The sequence below is a fragment of the Telopea speciosissima genome, chromosome 7 (assembly GCF_018873765.1).
Source record: "Telopea speciosissima isolate NSW1024214 ecotype Mountain lineage chromosome 7, Tspe_v1, whole genome shotgun sequence".
In the NCBI taxonomy this organism is placed as follows: Eukaryota; Viridiplantae; Streptophyta; class Magnoliopsida; order Proteales; family Proteaceae; genus Telopea; species Telopea speciosissima.
This window is the reverse complement of record NC_057922.1, coordinates 53,807,820-53,822,003: the sequence shown is the minus strand read 5'-3', so window position 1 is coordinate 53,822,003 and position 14,184 is coordinate 53,807,820. Positions and strand designations below refer to the sequence as shown.

The 14,184-nt window shown below is 40.0% G+C and overlaps 1 protein-coding gene across 2 annotated transcripts in view; it reads right to left on the bottom strand.

Moving 5' to 3' along the window:
* LOC122668035 (lon protease homolog, mitochondrial-like) overlaps nucleotides 1-14,184 on the bottom strand; it is a 64,759-nt gene that overhangs the window by 35,941 nt on the left and 14,634 nt on the right. Inside the window, exons 3-7 of one of the 2 annotated variants that reach the window (XM_043864566.1) lie at nucleotides 4,269-4,460; nucleotides 4,044-4,109; nucleotides 3,597-3,638; nucleotides 3,388-3,510; nucleotides 3,012-3,086 (exon numbers count right to left, since the gene is read on the bottom strand). In XM_043864566.1, coding sequence (XP_043720501.1) covers nucleotides 3,012-3,086; nucleotides 3,388-3,510; nucleotides 3,597-3,638; nucleotides 4,044-4,109; nucleotides 4,269-4,460 — 498 coding nt within the window. The remainder of the gene's footprint in view (nucleotides 1-3,011; nucleotides 3,087-3,387; nucleotides 3,511-3,596; nucleotides 3,639-4,043; nucleotides 4,110-4,268; nucleotides 4,461-14,184) is intronic. The other variant, XM_043864568.1, reaches the window with a different exon arrangement.

Sequence of the window (14,184 nt, the reverse complement as noted above, 5' to 3'; positions counted from 1 at the left end):
GGAGAACAAAGTACGGCAAGACAAGTGCATTCAATTGATTATATATGAAGGATGAGGTTTCTTATATGCACTAGTATCAAAAATTTTTAGGTATCATATCGATACATAAAAAGATTAAGATACGTATTGGTTAGTATTGGCGGATACGGAAAGATACTAAAATAATTGTTAACAAGTGCCCTCATTGTCTTTACATGGCCTGCTTTTCTCTTGTGTCAAAGTGGGAAACCAAGACCGGCTATGTCTCTCTCCCCCTTTGTTTCTCTTTCCCTGTTCCCTCCTTCTCTCTCTCCCTCTTCCCTCTTCCCTCTTTCCCCCCCCCCCCCTCTCCCCTCTGTTTCTTTCTCTGCTTCAGCCCCATCACCACTGAAGCAGAGGATAAAAGGGTCATTAGTACCAGCAGAGACCACGAAGCATCGGATCAACTCGTATTGGCACTCAGATGGCATCAGCAACTGAGGTGGGAAAGGACGAAGCTGGCACTGTTTCCGCTATTCTTGTGCTACATGAGCCCCTGAACGCATCATACTCGATATGATACCTCTCTCTCTCTCCAATGGAGAGATATAGCTTTCATTCAATCAATGGACAGAAAACTGAAACCCCAGAATCTTTTTCTTTCCCTCCTTTCACACACTCTTCAGGCTTCAATCCTGTGCTTGCTGGAGGTGTGCTGTTGTCCCTGTGATCTGGTGCTTGCCGGAGGAACTGCCGAAGACTCCATTCCAGTGAGAGAGGACAATAAGCTAGTTTGTCGAGAGGGGGAAAAAGGGAGGGGGGAGTTTTCTCGCCGTACCCATTTTTCTTGTCCAGAATGCAAGATTATTTTTTTGGTGGGCAATTGGAAAATCGCAATAATCCCGAGGAGATTCTAAAATTTAAAATGGGAATCTTTTATCCACCCCGGAGCCTTCCAAATGCCAAGAAAAGTTGGGAGCCAAGAAATTCGTACAGGAATCTGTACGATTTTCTGTCCTTTTTTTTACTTTTCTAGCCAAACAAACACAGCCTTGAGTTCCAGTTATGACAGTAGATTAGTATATCAGCAATCAAATTTTATCAGAACCTTAATATACAATGGGAATTATTGGGAGTGGGTTGCATATGCCCCTGAAAGTTGGAGTATAGACTAGTTCTTCCTCATTCTTTGTCATCATTCTTACATTCCACAAGAGACGCCAGTGCTGGTGAAAACTCAGACTACCAGCATGAAGGGATGGGTTGGGTGTGAGGGAAGCCACTTTCGTTCAAAATTGCCGAAGGTTTTGGGACAAACTCCAGTCTACCACACCCAGTAATGTAAGATTAGATTAGGGTTAACCTAGCCCCAAGAATACCCACAACAAATTTATAAACAAAGTCAGAATTAGAAGGTTTAAGAATTTAGACCAAACCAGCCATGGGAATGCAACCAAACTTGGATCGATTGAAGCTTGTATGGAGGAAAAGCAAAGCTGAAAGTTTCACTCAATTCTGATGGTGGAGTTGGGAGATATGGAAGCAACACCAAATTAGAAGGTTAAGACCTATAAGCCAAACCAGCCAGCAGACTGGGCTGGAATTAGTGCCGAGTGGCCCTCTTGTGTATCTGATTCAACCCTCCAACGCCCTGCTGGAACAGAGCTCAAACTTCAAAGAAAGACTGATTCGAATATTGCACGCAGCACAGTAGAAACAAGTCTGCAACAGGGTGGTTTGATCCTTCTTCTGAAGATGATCAACAGCAGTAGTCAAGACTTGATTGAATAATAATTCCAGGCTTCAACAGTGATCGATTGCGGTAGTTGCAGTTACAGCAAGGATGGAGCTCAGTTGGTGTTGAAGAAGGAGAGAAGAAGAAAATAAGAAAATAAGAAAATAGAAGGAAAAGGGGGATAAGGAGATTCGGCTCTCTCAGCCCTAGGGTTTTGGCTCTCCCAGCCAGGCCTCCCAGCCCTTCATCCTCACAATAGGACAATCAAAACTTGAACAAAACAATCTAGGCAACTTCGTTAATTCATCTAGAGGCTACTAAGAGCCATTACATTACATATATATGGGCAGCAATACCTTGCCCCTCAAGTAAACAGAAAATAAAAAGTAACTTGCTACCAAGTAGCTTGCAAACCAAAATAGAAACTTCCTATAAATCTAGTTGCCTTATTTCAAAATAGAAACAAAAATAGTAACAAACTGAAATTAGAAACTACCTAATATAAACTAGAAACAGAAACTAAACTAATGCAGCATTAGGATAAAATCTTCCTCCACTTGAAGGGCCCACAAGATCTTCTAAAAATCAATCTAAACAAGGCAAATTTTGGCTTTGACATTGTTCACGTGAACAGTGACGTGAATAATGTTTTAGTCTTCAACTTTGGTCTTCTAGAAGGATTCCAATCAAGGCAATATGGGCTGTGACACTGTTCACGTGAACAGTACCACATGAACAGAAATTCCTGACTCTTCTCTTCTTCATGCTTTGATCTACATCACCCAAGCATCTGCAAAAGTGGGACCTGTACCAGTTTACGGCCCTTTTGTTCTTAATCGCAACAACAGTTTAAGTTGCTGTTTTTCCAAGATCTGAAAGCCATCTCTAATGTTAGAGATGGATCTGAATAACTGCTTTCAGGTTGAAACTTAAAAGGACACCCTTTTGTTTCTAAAAGTTTCCCTATCATCATTAAAATTGTCTCCATACCACCCACCTAGCATTAGAAAAGCGAAATAGATCACTTTCACAAAGTAGAAAATTAGAACTCCAAGGAGACTTACTTATCCTACAATCTAGAAGGCAAGGATGGCAACAGTATCCTACATTAGCTTGAAGCCCTGGACATACTCCTCCCCCCCCCCTCCAATCAGTTGTAATGTACTGTATAAGGTCTATTTGGTCTTCTAGTTCATTAATGGATAATTAATACTTTCATTAGGCTTAGGATTGGCATTTAAGGGTATTTCTTTAATTTGGTGATAATTACTTGTGATTTAATTGAACAAAGAATGGCAGGTTCACGCACACAACTTACCCAATCTTTTCCTAATTTCTTCCCTCCCACTTCCTTCTTTTTCTTTCTCTTCTTTCCTCTTCCTCTATCAATCAACTGGCAGTAAAATTATTACAACATTGAAATTCAACAATTAATTCACATTTGTGTGGACACTAAAGCAATTAGATAAATGAGCACCACAAAAGCTGTATTATCAACAGAGCAGAGGATCAATTGGAGAATTACAAAGACAAGCTATTAGGGGAACAAAATGAATAGAAGGTTCCAGCCTACCAGGCTACCACATGGGAAGAGTAACAGAGCTGAAAAGTGCAAGTGCTACATGGGAATAAATTCCAACATGGACAATAGTCTAGAGATTTTTCTTCTGAAGTACAATAAAATAAGGACAAACCTGGGTATATGTCTGGTAATGATCTCTCCAAAGGGAACTTGTCTTCAGAACATCTCTTAAAGTCGATATAACTTCAAAATGTGTTGCCTTTATAACATCATCATCCTTATTGTATGGTTTCTCCTGCAACATGGAGAGAAATGGATGTGAGAAGAAGGAAAGCAAGAAAACCTTTCAAAATTTTATTTTGCCAAGTGGAAAAGGCATGCCTTGAGATGATCAACTTTCACCGTGAGGGGATCCTCATCGACCTGTACAAAAAATCTTAAATATTACTCATAAGAAGTTATTGAAAAAAGGAAAATTTGACAAATTTTCTCAAGAATTACAAATATCATTGATCAGAAAAAGAATGTAGTAGTACAGCACAGGGGACAAAAGAATTGATCAAGGAAGAAAATAAACAGTTCATTACAAAATTATAAAAATTTAATCCCATAATGGCTAGCAAACCAATCTACTAAAGGAATAAAGGGCGAAACTACTAATTCAAGATGGTAAGATATCTAATTCATGAAAAATAAAAAGTTGCAGAAAGTTAATTGTTTTATAAAAATTTGTAAACTATCCATAAGTATTGGAGATATCATGAGATAGATGAGCAGGTTGAGCAGCAGGCTTCCAGGGAATTTAAGCCTTGTTGAAGTCCAGCTTACCATTTCCGTGATTCGTAGCCGCCTATGGCCAATAAGCACAACCTGATCCCCTTGGATGCTAGTAATCTGGTTCAGTAGATTCAAAATAAAAACAATGTTATCTGAGTATCCAAGGAAACAATAAAGGAAAGGAAAGGTGTACAAAGTATGGCCACACAAGTATCATAGCATTTGAAGTCATTCTAGAAAGTTAACACAAGATGATTTAAGGCAAGAATGAGATACCTGGGCCAAAGTACCAACTTCATGAAGACGGTTGAATAACTCCTTCCCTTTAAGATCGTTTATATTCTTCTCCGTTTCTGAACCAGAGGCTAGACTGGGATCAGTCCCTGGCTCATCTTTCAGAAGAAATGCACCAGCATACGGAGCTTGTCTTTTACGGCTCTCTACTAAAGCTGCCAATAATTTAGGATCCTGCAGGAACAGGAAAAAAATTAAAGTCTTCCTTCGAAGAAGCTATAAATCATTAGTCACCATAATTCCACAACATTTCTGCGAGAAGGTGTTTGTTCTCAATATTATAGGACAACAACTTCAAACTTCTTACAATGGCATAATGGAGAAAAAAATAATTAAGCAAAAACCAAAACCAAGAGGACAGAGATCAGGGGAGAAACTATAATGAAATGGCTTCAGTAATGAGAAAGAAATTCTTCATTGGACCTGTACAGATGAGGCCATTGCTATTCCTCCTTTGAGATCAGCGGCAACTGCCCTTAATTTCGGAGCAACAGCATTTGTAGGACTAGACCACTAACTTTGACTCATTGGCAGTAGAGATTACTGGCTTACTGCTAGACGTTCTACTACACCAAAAGCCTTCTGGGGTATTGTTTCTCTGACCAGGGTGGCAAACACGGCTACTTCAAGTGTTGCTTTTATGGCTGACTGAGAACGCCTAGTCCTCACCATATAACTATGAGGAATCATTTCCTCCCAAATATTCACAGGCAATCCCGTTTAAAACAGGAGAGAGTCTGATGCAGTTAGATCACCTAAATAGGCTTATTTTAATGGAAATAAGCCATGGGTTGGGTTCTATACATGTTGAGCCTTTGATCCCATGGGTTTTCAATGTGATAGGCCACTTTAATGGGCCTAAACTATGGGTATCAAGGCTGCATACGGGATTGCTATTATTAGGACTTAGTTTAGACTAAGTTGTTTTGGGTTAATTCAATTGAACCGGTTCTACGTGGTTTAATTTAAGTTGCAAGTAATTATTATTAAGTGTTTTTTATGCAGAAGCCAAGTTGTTTGGCAAAAAATAGTCTAAGGGAACCCATGGGACAAGGGCTGGTTCACTTCACCAACTGGTGGACCAACCCAATGGACCATAGGGCCAACCAACTTTAAATTGGGCCAGCCCAATAGGGCTGGGAGTTGTAGAGTCTCTCAAACACAGAATCGTGGGGGTATAATTGTCAAGTTATTGACAAAATTTTGTAATTCCAAGTGTGGGCCGATGTTCACTTATAGTAGACCCCACTTGAAGGAGTGAAGTATCTATTATGTTTCTAATTTAGTTCAGTCAAGTAATTAGAGTAGTTTCTAATTTTCTGTTGAAGTTATTAAGTTAAGTTTCTATTTTTTTTTCTTTTACTTGAGGAGCAAGTCCTGCCCTCTATTTATTGCAAGGCTGCTTTAGCCACTCCCGATGATTTTACCAAGTTAAATGAAGATTTGCTAGCTGCAAGTATGATTCTCTCTCAAGTTGTGTGTTAGACTTGAAGGGCTGAAGGAGCCTGGCTGTGAGAGCCTAATCCATCTATCCCCCCAACCTTCTATTTTCTATCTTCTCCATCTTCTCTGTCTCTCCATCTATCTCTGTGTTCTGCTGTGATATTGTGACTGCCCAACCATTGAGAAGACCACTCAAGTGCTACTGCTGGCATGCTGCTGCTGCTGTTGCTGATCGCACAAGGAGATTCCACCCCCTGCGGATTCCAGTTTCTGCTCCAGTTGGGCTGCAAGCTTCAAGACCCCACAACTCCATAATCCTGCATCAGATTCTGTAGAGTTTTGGAGCATAGAGTCCCCACACCAGGCCCTACACTCGATCCTGGTTTGGAGATCAGACTCCCTCTGGTTTGCAAGATCCACCCAGACTTTCTATTTTGGTGTCGCCCCTGCAACTCTCAACTCAGCCATCAGAATTGCACAAGATTTACAGCACAGGTGCACCTCCATAGGACCTCCACTCGATCCAAGTGTGTGTCCAAGTTGCTGCTTGGTTCGGTTTCTACTCCCAACTCCCCTACTTTCTATTTTGGTGAATTTCCTCTTTGGCTGTCTCTAGCCATCCAAATTGGCTGAAACTTTGGGAGTCACTTGTGCAAACCCAGGCTTGAATTCGACCTTAATATTAGCCCCTTCTACTGGCTGAAACTTGTGTTCCAGCACATACCTCTATTCTGAACCTGTGTTGCTCCATGCCCTTCTACTAGGGTTTGTTAATTGGTTAATGTGGGTTTACTTGGGACTAATTCTGACCTAATTTAGTCTTACATTAGTTTTAGTTGGGCTGGATTAGGATTCTATATGTCCAATCATGTTTTGAAAATGTTTCCTTTATTATTTCACTTTCCTAGTCAATTTAGGATACCTTATCAGTTAAGGATTGGGTTAGGCTTTTCGTTTTCAGTGTTTGATTCTATTGTTGAGTTTCTATATAAGGTTGTAAGGGGCGCAAGCATTGCACATGAATTTGATAAATAAAGTTGCTGCTTTTCTGCTCTTCTTCTCCATTGAAGATCCCTTGTGTTTGATCAAGGAACCCCTTGCGTGCGATAAAGGTAGGTAATGTAGTTCTAGATTGGTAGGAGACCAACTAGAAGCCAATAACCAAGATCTACTATGAACTGGTAAACTTGGGTAGGCTAAAATTGGGAATTTTGGCCAAATTAGGGTTGAGGTTTGGTTGAATCTAGGGTTTGAAGTTAGGGTTGAGGTATTAGATTTACCAATTCTTCGTCAAAAGGTGATTCAGTTTTAGGGTAAGACCAGGAGAACAATGGAAAGTAAAACATATGGGGAAACCAAGAGAACCATGGGAACACAAATATATTAGGTTAGGGATGGGGTAATAAATCATAAATACTCCTCAAGTTTCTCATCTTTGAAAAGAGTATTCACTTCTATATTTCTGCAGTTTCAATCCTTTTCTCACTAGTCATGTCACTACGAGCTTTCCCTGGTTGATTAAGAAGGCCTTGGGGATGTAGAGGATTAGGAGAAGAAGATTGGGGATGGGGATGATTCCAAACTTACTTGTAGTTGCAAACAGTTATTGGCAGCAGCTTGTTGATGGAGGAGCTTCAATAAAAATTGAATCTTTAACTAAAACTAGAAAGTAGAACTTAAAGAGAACCACCCGAGCTTCACACCGCAAGGTGTCGATTGGATCAAACACCAATCCCACCAATTAACCACCCGGGCTTCACACTGCAAGGTGTCGATTGGATCAAACACCAGTCCCACCAGCCTTGATCAAACACAAGACAAATCTTTAATGGAAGAGAGCACCAAAAAGCTTTTTCATTATCAAAATTTATGTTCAATACTTGCCCTTCTTACAACCTTAGACTCAAAAATACTCCTACACTAAAAAGGAAAGGCCTAACCCAATCCTTAAACCTATTAGGTAACTTATACTGACTAGGAAACTGAAATAGACTAAAATCGAAGTCCTAATCCAACCCCACTAAACACTTAAAAAAAAACTACTTAAATCACTTAAATTGAACCATTGGTTGAACCAGTTCAATTTATGAACAAAAACACCAAAATAAAACTAAATATGGAACTAAAACAACTAATCCCATATGCAACCTAATTACCCATATTTTAGGCCCATAAAAGTAGCCTATTACATAGAAAAACCATGGGATCAAAGCAGGGTTCTAAGACTCGGGTCTCGGTGGCATCTCGGCCAAGCCAGAAACCGAGTCGAGCCAAGATCTCGGCGAGTTGCTGCATTTTTTTTTTTTTTAACTCGGACCCCCAACTCGGTGGGTTTTACACATATTTTGGATCTGAAACTTGGTATCCAGCCTATTTCAGGCCATTTAAACACAATTGCATGCCTAGATTTGCCAAAAAACAAGTCCAAATATGAGTTTTACTTTGGACCATAGGTTGGTAGGCGACAAATCGTACTAAAAGTCTAAAACAACCTACTCTACATATAATTTAGTAAAACATAGCAAATTAGCAATCAAAACATTCTAATTAGTACATATCAATCAAAACATTCAAATAAAAAGTACATTACATCAATGTTCACTGAATTTGTTACATAAAATATGATTAAGCAATAAATTCATCCCCATATTGATCCACAAAGAATTCCCATGTCATGGAATTGCTGTAATGTTGCACATAGTGTGACACAGCTGCCATATAAATCTTCTGATCAACATATACCAATCTCCCTATCTTAGGGTACAAGGGAGGCTGTTGGTATGAGGTGTAAGATCCACTGCTACTGTCATATTGAGTTTGAAGCATATATGGCTGGTTTGGGACTGGGAATATGTACCCAAAACTTGACCCAGAGCTTTGACTGCCATACTCAGCTGCTAACTGCCCATACTGACCATAGGCACTATAATCAGAACCGGTGCTCTCCTGGCCATAGTCATAGCCATGATGATGCTGAGATGATTACCATGACTGATGCTCACTAGTAGTATCTATACTCATGCTTCCAAAACTTGCAAGCATGGTGTTCATACTACTGTCATCATCCTAAGCATCTGACTGATGTGAGTGTTTGCGACCCTTCTTTCTGTTGTATGTTTTAGAGTGGCCACCATGGTCTTGATCTTGAGTGGCATGCGTAAACTAAGACTCACCGGTGAAACGCACAGGGTCCCCCTGCGTTCCCACATCATACTGGTACTGCTCGCGCACCCCCTCATGATGATCATCATAATAACCGCTACTCTGCATGCCACCACCACCACCATCACCATCACCACCATTACCACTGTCATCACCACCACCATCATCATCATCAGCAGCAGGACTTCCTACAACAAGCTCAAAAGGTTTCGGTGACTCTGCATGTGCACGCCCCTCTTGCGACGACATATAATCATCAGCATCAGTGCCGGTTACAAACGCAATGGTGGGGTCGGGCCTACCCCCAGGCTGATCCATATCGGGTGTACCACGATCCCTTACCCACTGGAATAGGGGATCCTCATCGTCATCAGAGTCCTCTTGGAAAATGTTGGACAGTTCAATGGATTCTTTATCATTGGCCTCAATTCCTTCACGTATGTGCCTCATCCTTAATCTCATATTGTAGTGCACATACACAAGTTGCTCCAGTCATTCGCTACCCAACTTGTTCCGCCTGTTTGAATGTATTAATGAAAATGTACTCCAGTTGCGCTCACATCCGGAGGATGAACAAATTTGTGAGAGCACTCTCACTGCTACCTTCCTCAAGTTAGGTGAACTTGTACCATAAAGCACCCACCAGTCGGCTGCATTACAAATATAGAATAGTAAGAATATGTACATTCTAAAGAGAAAAAATTATAATTCATAAATGTAATATCATGCCACCTACCAGGGTTTGACTTTTGTCTACCCTCCACTGCAGTTTGTCGACCGAAACTTGCTGAGGCCTCTCTGAAGTATTTAATCTATTTTCAATTTGAGGCATTAGTATTTCCTATTTAGAAATTACATTCATAAACTAACTACCAAAGTACCAAAATCCCATACTCTCACCTCATCATTGCAAGCGATCGTGTGTCTTTGATTGGGCTCCAACTTCTCAAGAATAAACCGCCTAACAATTCTATGTCTAGCCCAAGACCAGGGAGTAGTGATACTTTGGATTCAAATAGTATGTTGGTAAAGTAGACACCACAAATATGATTTGTTAGTGACTTAATGCCTTTGGGTTTTGAATATGTAAATGTAAAAACGTTATAATATTTAAAGTGTAAAGTATGTTGAACTCACCAGCTTTATGCAATGGATGACTCAAATGCTTCTCCCACCGCTCATCAATGATGTTAGTGTAGGACTTTGCACTTCGTGGTATAGCAACTCTAACCATTTCCTTCATTTTTTGGATGGCAGCATAAATGTGAGCCAAGGTAGGCTTCTTCTCTGTATCAACCATCCTCAGTACTGCCACCACTGGCTCTAATATGGCAACCACTTTCCCCAAGTCCTTCCAAAATCCATCATTTGCAATGGTTTGTTATGCTACCTTTGCTTCTTTTGACTTAGAACCTTGCCAACCAAACCATTGTTCGCTTGTAAACATAGACCTCAGACCTATCGCCTTAGTCTGAAAGCTCTTCAATGCAATGTAATTGGTGGCAAATCGAGTTACACCAGGCCTCACTAAATCTCCATTGCATTTCTCCCTCAACAAGGCTAAAGCATAAGCATGGTTGTACACAAAAGTTGTCACTTGTCTTGCCCTAGTTACCATACCCGCCACCAAAGTCTTTTTCCCCATGTCCTTCAGCATTAAATCAATAAAATGGGCTACACATGGGGTCCAAAAGAGCCGGATCCTCTTACTCTTCTTATTCATCAACTTCTCTCCAGCCTTTTTAAAGTTGGAACCGTTATCCGTCACAATTTGGATAACGTTCTGTCCTACCTCCTCCACCACTTGCTTCAACTCCTTATACAAGTATGATGCATCCTTTACATCCTTTGATGCATCGATAGACTTCAAGAATACAGTCTTTCCATTGCAACTCACCATGAAATTTATGATGGACACTCTAGTAGGTCCAGTCCATCCATCAGCCATAAGAGTAACCCCATATGTCTCCCACATTGGCTTCAAACTATCAATGTAATCTTTCAGCTCCTATACCTCCTGAGGCAAATATACATTGTATAATTCATGTGGTGAAAGTCCTTTCCATCCTGCACCAGCCCTCCCTGCAGCATCAAGGAATGCATTATAGTATGTTCATTGTGCTACATTGGCTGGAATGCCATGGTAAAGCATGAACTTGCTGAAGGCTTTTCGTGCTTCTTCTTGTTTACCACCAAATATTTGCAGGATGGTTGGCTGGTAGGCATCTTGTTGCCTAAAAGTTGTGGGATCCTGCTCAAAAATGGGATCTGGAGCTTATACTCGTGGTCGGGTTGGGGGTCGTGGTATATTTCTTGTCCCAGTGCTTTTCCTCCTCTCATCTTCTTGATCAGTGCAATGAGCCGATCCACCACTCCTCTTGCTGCTCATATGCTCTTATATTCTCAAAATGAAAACTTTGTCTACTCTCAGCCAAAGTCTGCTGGTAAATTCTCCATTCAGCCTCTGATTGAAACTCACCAGGTGGAGGCCCAATGTCAGTATCATCTCCGCCACGGACCTCTACACCAGTCCTCTCTAGTACTGCCTCATCAAACTCTTGTTGCATTCTTTCCCTCTCAGCTTTCTTTAATCTTCCTCCTTTCAAGTGTTGTGCCATTGCCACTTTCACTTTGATAGGAACATTTGTGCATGAGGCAACATCCTTGCCTGTACCAGACAAGTGTTGCTTTAACCTGGTGGCTCCTCCAGATAGCAACTTCCCACAATAATTGCATTTGGACTTCTTTTTGTCTGCGGACATGGGGACTCCGTGTTGCCATGCTATATCAGACATTGTGTACAAAATGTCTTATATTTTACACTGTTACATAAAAAAGCATGTATTAATAACCATGGATCACTTAAAGTAAGGTATTCAAGACTTAAAGTATGCTATTCATAACTCTTAAACGTAATGTCAAGCTACTAGAACTATGAAATAATTATCTCTTATTTATCCCCTAACCCTAGTATTTATTTCTTAATTAAAAATAATATTTTGAATTTTTTTTTTAAAATATTTATACCTTAAAGTATAAGAAAAATATAATGTAATGATGTATTTAACACCATTTGAAGTTGAATATTATGTACATAATTTTCCATAAGCAACAAGTATTTGTCTTTAATATTATATATACTTTTTTAATTTTTATAATATATTTATTAAATCTGAAAAATAAAATATTTTTTTTAATGGGTAAAAATAAAATATTAATCCATGGGGCTGTAGAGCATCCCAAGTTGTTTAACATATATGAAAATCATTTTCAAACAATCACTATTCATCCTAGTTTTTTCTTTTTCTTTTTTCAAATAAATCATTTATTTTTCCAGAAATTATAATAAAAATTTTAATAACTGAAAACTAAATCCGACTCCATCAAATGATAGATCGGGCAAAGATGTTTAACATATATCAAAACCACATGAATCTAACAAGGATTACACAATTTTTTTTGAAAAAAAATAGATTTGGGGAAAACTAGAAAATACCTTTGAAATCCTACAAATAGGTGATGATTCTTGGACTGTTCGAGTTGAATCTTCACTTTAGCACTTGAATCTCACTTCAAACAATGCAATCCACCCAAAATTTGAAAGAAAGAGGAAGAAATTTGAGGGAGAGAGCTGTTTGAGTGTTTTCCCCTTCGTTTAGAGAGCTATGGACAGAACTATCGAGATTTCCGAGTTCTGTCCATTGCCCTCTTTTAATAAAATGGGCACATGGGTCAAATGGGCAATTAAAATGGGTAAAAAACCATATTCTAACCCGATATCAAGATCTCGGCGAGATATTGAACTTTTAAAACTAAAAAAAATTGGAAAAATCTGTACCGAGACAATACCGAGATCTCGCCGAGAAAGTGCAGTTTTAGAATGTGTATGGCATCTCGTCTCGGGATCTCACGAAACCGAGAAACTTGGCGAGATCTCGCCACTCGCGAGTTCTCGAACCATGTATCAAAGGCCCAACATGCATATAACCCAACCCTAAACTTTATCCCATCAAAATAAGCCTCTTTTAGTGGTATATTTGCATCAGAGGCCTAGAGTGAGAAGCCCATTCCATTCCCATCCCCTCCCATCAGTTCTTGAATCCAAACCCTAATTTTTTTTCAAACCAATCTCAAGAGTGCTACAAGGTGCTGGGATTTCTTTCAACTGATTGTCATATTGATCTCTTGAAGATTACCACATCACGATCATTATCGTTTCAATAGGTTACAAATTTGTGGGTTTTTATTTGTTACTTCAACCAAGGAAATTGCTCCCTCATTTGAGTTCCCATTGTTCTCTTGGTTCCCTCATATGATCTCTTGTTTATTGGAGGGTTTTCTATTTGATCCTGCCTGGGATTAGACCTATTCTGGTTCTAGTCTTACATTAACTTAATAGCCATATAGAGTCATGTTTTAAGTTTATTTACTTTATATAAACTCAAAACATGAATCTATATGTAATTAGAGATGGTTTGAGTACAGAATATGAGTTATTTTATTTTTAAGAGTTTTCGTGCGGTTGAACAATGACTCTATATGCAAAAATTCACATCTCTTCCTCATTCTACTCTTCCCAAATTCTGCACATGCACTTTTCCCTCCTCAATCCCTCATCCTCTCGCTTCCTCTCGTTTGTCTATACCCTGAACCGAGCTGCCGATCGTCTTCCTTTATGGAATCACCTCTCTCTCCCTCGGTCCTCAGTCGGCACCCTTCCCTGGGGTGTAGGAGGTGACTTCAATGTTGTTCGTTTCAGATCGGAAAAAATTGGTGGTCGCCCCCTTGATCTCCCCTCGGTCAATGCCTTTAATGATTGCATTGACGAACTTGGGATCAATGATCTGAGATGGTCGGGTTCTCCCTTTATCTAGAACAATAGGAGCGTGGTCCAGATAGGACTGCTTATAAAATTAATTGTTTTCTCACTAATGATGCCTGGCTTTCCCTTTACCCCAACTCTCATGCCTCCTTCCTCCTTCCAGGTATGTCCGATCATAGCCCTTCCCACCTTCTTATCCAATCCTATACCTCCTTTGGCCCAAAGCCTTTCAAAATCTTTGACAGGTGGTCTTCCCATCCCCTCTTCCTCCCCTCCATCCGTGAGGCTTGGTCCAAGCCTGTTCCTTGTTTCTATCTCCCTCTCCTTGCTTTCGCAAAAAAGCTTCGTATACCAAAGCTGCTCTCAAAGTCTGGAATTCCTCCATCTTTGGCAACATTTCCTCTCATCTCTCCTCTTGCCGTTCCAATCACTCCCTTGTCCAATCCCAGCTCCAGCTGGACATGCTCAACC